Genomic DNA, 7,091 nt, shown 5'->3' with positions numbered 1-7,091 from the left:
ATCAGAGAAGAGTGTCTTTCAATGCATATGTTTTCCTCTATAGATGACTTTACAATAGGTAATTCACGTCTCGAATCAATCTTGTATTTGAATTTGATCTCTTGCTTCTAATTGATTAAAAGTGTTGAAAATAATGATTCATATTTTATTTTCAAGATGAACATATGTTTGTAGTTCCTTTTTGAAAGAATTTATTATAAAAGATACCTCATCTCCCCCCGACATAAATTGCTTGAATATGTAGCTTTAATTTCAGGAATTTTAAAATTATATTATGGATGAAGAACTTAACCGTAGATGATTCAAGATGTTAAGAATAAATTATTTCATATTTGGCCTATTTTAAGGCAACAAATCATTATTATCGCCACTATTTAAATTAAATACATGGCACATAATGAAGTAGGTTTGATATTTCTTTCATTTGGAATTGATTTTGATAATGTATTGGGACAACAAAATCAACTTCTACTTGCTGAAATTAATTTATTACATTATATTCAGATATGAGTACAATGAATCAAATTGGAATAACATATGGTTATATCGAACAATCGATGTAAAGTAATTCACATATAAAGTAACATGTTAGAATTAACTTATAATTTCTTGTTCAGTTCTATAACTATTATTTTTATTTGAAAAATCTAAAATGTATTGCTTGGAAATGAATGCAATATTTTTATTTGAAATTAATTGAGATTGATTGGAAATGATTTAATGAAAGCTTCTTATTATAATAATTACATCTTTTTTGGTAATGTCCTCATAATAGCAAGTACATTTTAAGCTTCCCTCCTTGTATTTATTTGCTCTGCAGCCACTCAATTAGTTATTTAAATGATTTAAATCTTATTGGTTGTATTCAAAATTTCAAGTGCCTTGAATTATTATACTAAATCCAATAATTGGGCAACCTAAAATCGAATTAACATCATTAATGCAATAAAATATAATTAATAAATCAAAATAATATTAAAATATCTGGTCAAAGGGAGAGTTTCAATAATTTCAATCATTTTTGTGTTGTCCAAAAACCCGAGTTGATTTTATTATATTCCATTCAATTTATTCTTATTTTTTCTTAAACACACAATTGTTTTATATAAATATTTGATTGTTTTTTTATCTCTGACAAATTTGAAATATCAACTTATAATTAAAACTTTTGTTCCCTTAATTATATTTCATGAATTTTCTATTTACGCCTCACATCACGGATTGACATTACACTTGTGCTTTGTTTAATTGTCACTTTTTTTAATGCTAAGATGGTCTAGCACTTTTTCGTAAGATAAGTATTTTTAGTTCTCCATTTGTCCATTTAATTTCTGTTTTTAGAATCTTTATATTTAAAATGAAAAGGGAAAACAACCTTTTAAAACAATCAATGGATTTACCACCTATGTATATAAAAATAATAATTGTATATAAACACTGAACAGATATAACTAAAATAAATGAATATTATTTTTTTCCCAGGTATTTAATTTATTGGCAATGCTTACTTCCATTTATTAAGAAATTCAATTTTTGATGTCTCGTAAATCTATTAACAATTTTTCCGCCACTTTGGATAATTCTACAAATAACGACGGATTTTAGGTCATTTTTTTTGTTTCTTTTAAGAAAAGAAGTTTCGAGATACAATCAAAATAACACCAACTTGAATATGCTTTATAATTCAGAATATGTTATAATTTGAACAATTTTTATCTAATATAACATGATAGTATATTAATCATAAATCGAATTAAATATGCTTCAAAACATATTTGTATGCAGTTATAACTGAAACAATTACAACTTATTTCAAATTAACCATTAACTTATATTCTTTAAGGAGATTTATATAAGTTATAACCAATCACATCTAAATTATATTTTTAATTTAATGTGGATTGTGTTGGATCTAGGAAAAACATCAATAATGGCTACTTTATATTTTCATTGCTTACCCGGGCAGTTTTAACTCTCAAACCTTCACAGAGCCTCCGAGAATTGCCGTCCAAAAAAAATGATAACTAAAACTGTAGTCAAAGCCTTTAAAGGATAGCCGGATCTCTCTATGACGGAGTAGGCCATAGACAAGGTCCATTGTGTCAAGGTGCATCAAATATGCCGATGGAATCTCTCTACGAAATCAATAAGTACCACTTTTGATTGCAAAGATCGTGAAAAAGTGAAGTTCAGTTCCTGGTTTTTCGTGAAATTTTCGCCTTCCCAATTACCAGATATGAGTTCCTTGGAGTATAATATCGGATAGCAAGTAGAGCCCCGGATTGTAACATCAGACACCAAAATGTTCAACCTTTAAAAAGCTCTGTTTATGAGAAGTTGGTGACTATGTTTGTGTCCTACATCAAAAGAACCGACAGCAAATTCCACCACAGCCTGTAAGCCATTATTCCTACCTACGTTGATCACATTCAAAATAAATTATCGTTAGTATCATTATTTCAAATTAAAGTAATAAAACTTTTTTGGATATTCAATGTATAAAAAATTATACACCATTATTTGCTTCGTTCATTTAGTCTCAAAACTTTTTCAGGGCCCAGTATATAATTGAGTCATCATAAAATATATTTTTCTTATAAAAAATGAATATATATCTACAACCAATAATGTATAAATAAGGCTAATATGTATTAAGTACTTAATAAATATGAAATACTCATGCAAAAAAAAAGAACAACAATATAATAAAATAAGATCTTAATTTGAATTAAATAATTATTAGAGTTCAATGTAATCATTTTGATGAACGAGATAATTAACTAAAAGCCTTGAGTTAGTCTTTTATTAGTGAATTTTATATTATATCTATTTTTATATACATGATTTATGAAATAAATTATTGAAATATTTCAATAGTTTTTTGGTAAATCAAAAATTTTAAAGCCAGAAGAGCATTTACAAAAAGAATAGGTATCCGGTTTTCATATTGCTTGAACACATGAACAGAGTATTAGCCGATATATATTTTTTTCCCCCTCTGGATAATTCAATTTCGAGAGATTTCTATAAAAAGTTTGAAGAGGGATCTATTGAAATTTACCATTGTTCAAGTTGAATGAAATGAGCTTACAATTTTTTTTGGATAGTACACAATTCAATGGGGATTAAAACTGCTCCAATTCTCTTGATATTGTATATTCCGACCAATAATCGAACAGTTGGACTGAAAAGACAAAAGACTTTTTGAAATTAGTGTTGTGATGGTACTTATTTATTTCTTACAGTCCAATTTATTTTTACGATCAGTTAACGGTACAAGAATGGATTTGCCAATAGGAAAGTAGCAAATTATATAATGATGACGTCATCAGAAGAGTATTTGGGGGTGTTGTCGTTGTTTGACAAATTTTTTTTATATAGAAATTCCAAATTTGACAAAAACTTTATTCTTGCAAATAATTTTTTACATAGTTTAGTTTATTTTTAATATTTTTGGATAGAGCTTAAGTTATGATGTATCTACAAATTCTGCGAAAATGTGGAGCCAATAACCCCTTAGTCCTAATAGTTCTGGCGTCACTGAGATCAATCCTATCACTCCGTAGGACTGTCAGTACTAGAAACGATATAAAAAAATCGATGAAGTGGAGTGATGTCATCAAGGACTGAAGTTTTTTGGACGAATATGTCTGATTGACCTGCACTGGACGTTTACAGATCTGGAAGGTACTTAAGTTTTCAATTCCAAATGAGTACCAATACAACACTAGTTGTAATGATTTTAAATGTGTATGCCCTCACATTCTTTCAAATAAAACAAGTTCCTCACATTAAGTACGGTTGAGAACAGTTTTTCCCAATCACTTAACCAAATCGGCATCTCAGCTCTGAGGAAATATATCTTATATGTGACAAATTTAAGCAAAAACATCATTCCATGCCCCTTCAAAACTGTTCTATTATTTACATTGTTCGATTCAAATTTTAGAATTAAAAAACTGTTGATTTTTTTTGGAAGAGAGGAAGAGGAGACAAAAAAGTCAAGTAAGACCATTTTTTTCATAATAACTCTTATAGATAGTATTTTTTCCCCAAGTATTATCTATTCAACTAAATTTGGATATTCAAAACCAATTAAAAAATAAGGCTGATTTTTTTTACAAATCAAACATAAAAATTTATAAAGAAAGTTGTTTTTATAGTTGGTGATAATAAAGCTATTAGTTTTTACTCCTTTTACTTATATCAATTTTTAAAATTGATTCGCTTGATACCGGAACATTACCGGGCAGAGTCAAACAATTTTTGTTTTATTTGGCGAAGGTAAAAAACTTAAGATATTCTTACCAATACAAAACCATTTTACATCATAACTTTGAATTTGGCTACCTTTACCAAATAGTGTTCATATATTAATAACACACACCTTCTACTCCAGATTCACCTGGAGGGGCCAAAGGGGTTTTCTTCTAGAGAGGAGGACATACACATATTGAGTCCTAAATATCTGGAACGTTGTTTCTCAGAAAGGACTGGGTCTAAACGGTGCAATGACACGGAACTCCGTTTTGAGTGAAAACAATGTTGTCTCCGAACTTTTTTCTGGCCATAGGAGCACTTTCTTATCCAGAAATTAGTATGTAAGCATCTGTATTGAGTCGTTCATTCCTCTCCACGAGTATGGGAAGCCATAATTTGCGTTCACTGATAATAACGTCCAAGACCATGTTTGCTGTGAATAAGTCCCTGACCAGATCAACTTTAACAGGCCTGCATCCAAGCTCCTTGGAGGGGCCCATGAGGGACATGTTGCATGAGAAGAAGTTTCAAAATTGAACTCCTATGTTTTTCCATTTTACTCCTTCTCGTTTGATTTATTTTTATTTGAGTCAAAATTTTACATAAGGAATCTTGAGTCACAATGCCTATCTTTCACTGAGTTTGAAAACAATCGAGGAATAAATTTCAAATTTAAAAAATTTAAATTAAGTGTACTACAATATAAAATAAACCCCGTACATTATAGAAACAATCAAGTATCAAACTGACGTACATTGAGTTCAAGACAATAATTTCTTCCGAGTGCATTGTCCATTGAACATAATATGTGTCCAGAAAAAAATCCCTTATGACGGAACCGAAAAATAATTTGGTCTAAGACAGAGTTTCAACACTAATAATTTGATAGTATTAAAAAATATCCATGAATCAGCGAACTACAAACCATTTGTGTGTAATTAAAACTAAGTTATGACATAAAAAAACAAGGAAGTAAACGCCATAAACGGAATGGAGTATATTTAATAGAGGAAAAAAGGTCAGTTGTTGAATAAATGTTTCATCTCCAGAAAATAATATTCAAGTATGTAATGACCTTTTGATAGCCCTTGAAGGAACATTATTACTTTTAAATTAGTATATTATTCAATGTCATCATAGGACTTGTATACTTATATCGTTATGAATCAGGGTTAAATAAAAATAATCCAATGCAAAAGCCTTGGAAATAAGGATTAGAATGAATATGAAGACAGATGCATACTTTATATGTACATAGGTGGATTCGATTTTCTTCAAATTATGTTCTCTTGTTTATACCTTGAGTGTACTTGAGTGTGTACATCACGCATTTAATACAAAAGCTTTGCTTTTTTGATGAAATAATAATATTTTAAAGTATTTTTTTGATTATATTTTTACTTTATTGATTCATAAATATGACAAAATTGTTTGTATAATATAAATGATGTTTTTAAGACATACAAAAAAAGGGTTTTTTGTAAATGGAATATAGTTTTGATATATTCTGTAGAGAGTAATTACAGAATATCTAAGGTACAGTATGTACGATAAGGTCTTGAGGGAAATTGAAAAGGGGAAATGGATTGAAGGGAATACAAGGTAGGATATTCTTTTTTCTTAGAAAAAAAAAGAAAAATATGGAAGGAAACATGTTAAAATTGGTCAGGGATTTTGCCAAATTCAACAGCGTTGTATAGAGAAGGAGCCTCGTTACAGGGGAAAGCATCATCGATGTGGTTGCAAGTGAGGGTTTGTTGATCAAAGATGGTTTGGTTTCCACAGATAAAGCTGAAGTGAGCAGTTTCAATGACGAATCCGGCGTCATCTTCAATGGGAAGACAAATGTGAAAGATTTGGCAGTTGTTGTCAACATCAGCGTAGTATCCGTATTGTTGTCCTTCGCAGCTGAAGGAGGTGGAAATGGGGTTGAAAAGGATGGATTCATATTCATTAGGGAGAAGATATGATTGATCTGTTGGTGGTCTTTGAGCCAAAACGACAACGGAAGCTCCGATCATAGCAAGTACTAAAGCGCTGATGGTATTCATGGTTTGGTTGTTTTACTCCTGTTGAGATGAAGCTGCGAAGACAAATTGATGCTCCTCCATGTTTTTGGACGTCATTATATACCCATCTTTAAAAAACTCAGACACTCAAACAACTACTACTCTTGTGTTTCCCAAACATTTGCGTAACAACACACGAGCGTACTTGACGCAAAAATAAAGATGAGCAAAGTGGAAGATGTTCTTCGTTGCTGGAGCAGAGGGAAAAGATGGTACAAGGTTCTCGACCTATAACTGCGCGCTAAGCCTTTTTGTTCTCTTCTTTTTGTTTTGTTTTTCCATTCAAGATGAAAAGGGGTCATTTAGTTCAATGAAGTATTGGATGTAGTGAAGCCTGTTGATTCATTTATATCCTTGTCTTATAAATCTATACTTTTTTCATTTACCTCCTACTGTTGTGAAATACATTTTTATAACATTTGTGTGAAACATCCAAAAGTTATTTTGTTGAATAAATGATTTTGAGTTTGTACTTCTTTCAATCCTAATGGATATCAATCAATCATTGCTTCTTCTTCTTAAGTGATATATTTTTAAATATATATATGTTATTTTGAATTGCTTAATTCCAAATAAAAATCTATTACCTTTTAGTTTATTTCTTGATAGATTTCTTAAAAGAAAAGTAACGTAATAAATTAAATCGTAATTCATTGGCTATAACTTATCGTTGCTTTAATTTTAATTGCATCTTTCTGATAGTTCCTTTTCTAACTTTTTTTTTATTGTTATCCACCAATACAGAATGAGCATTGTAATTGC

At 29.9% G+C, this 7,091-nt stretch overlaps 1 protein-coding gene across 1 annotated transcript; it reads right to left on the bottom strand.

The window, feature by feature from the left end:
* Window positions 1-5,638: 5,638 nt before the first annotated feature.
* LOC121124325 (U-scoloptoxin(01)-Er1a) lies at window positions 5,639-6,368 on the bottom strand. The gene has a single exon (XM_040719476.2). The coding sequence runs from the start codon at window positions 6,309-6,311 to the stop codon at window positions 5,916-5,918; it is 396 nt and encodes a 131-aa protein (XP_040575410.1). The 5' UTR covers window positions 6,312-6,368; the 3' UTR covers window positions 5,639-5,915.
* Between the last annotated feature and the right edge of the window lie 723 nt (window positions 6,369-7,091).

Source organism: Lepeophtheirus salmonis, chromosome 9, assembly GCF_016086655.4.
Source record: "Lepeophtheirus salmonis chromosome 9, UVic_Lsal_1.4, whole genome shotgun sequence".
Taxonomy (NCBI): domain Eukaryota; kingdom Metazoa; phylum Arthropoda; class Copepoda; order Siphonostomatoida; family Caligidae; genus Lepeophtheirus; species Lepeophtheirus salmonis.
Note: the sequence above shows the minus strand (reverse complement) of the source record. Positions and strands in the feature narration are given on the sequence as shown.

Bases quoted from the DNA above. Each gene is read 5' to 3' on its own strand.
- LOC121124325 (XM_040719476.2), bottom strand. From the start codon at position 6,311: ATGAATACCATCAGCGCTTTAGTACTTGCTATGATCGGAGCTTCCGTT.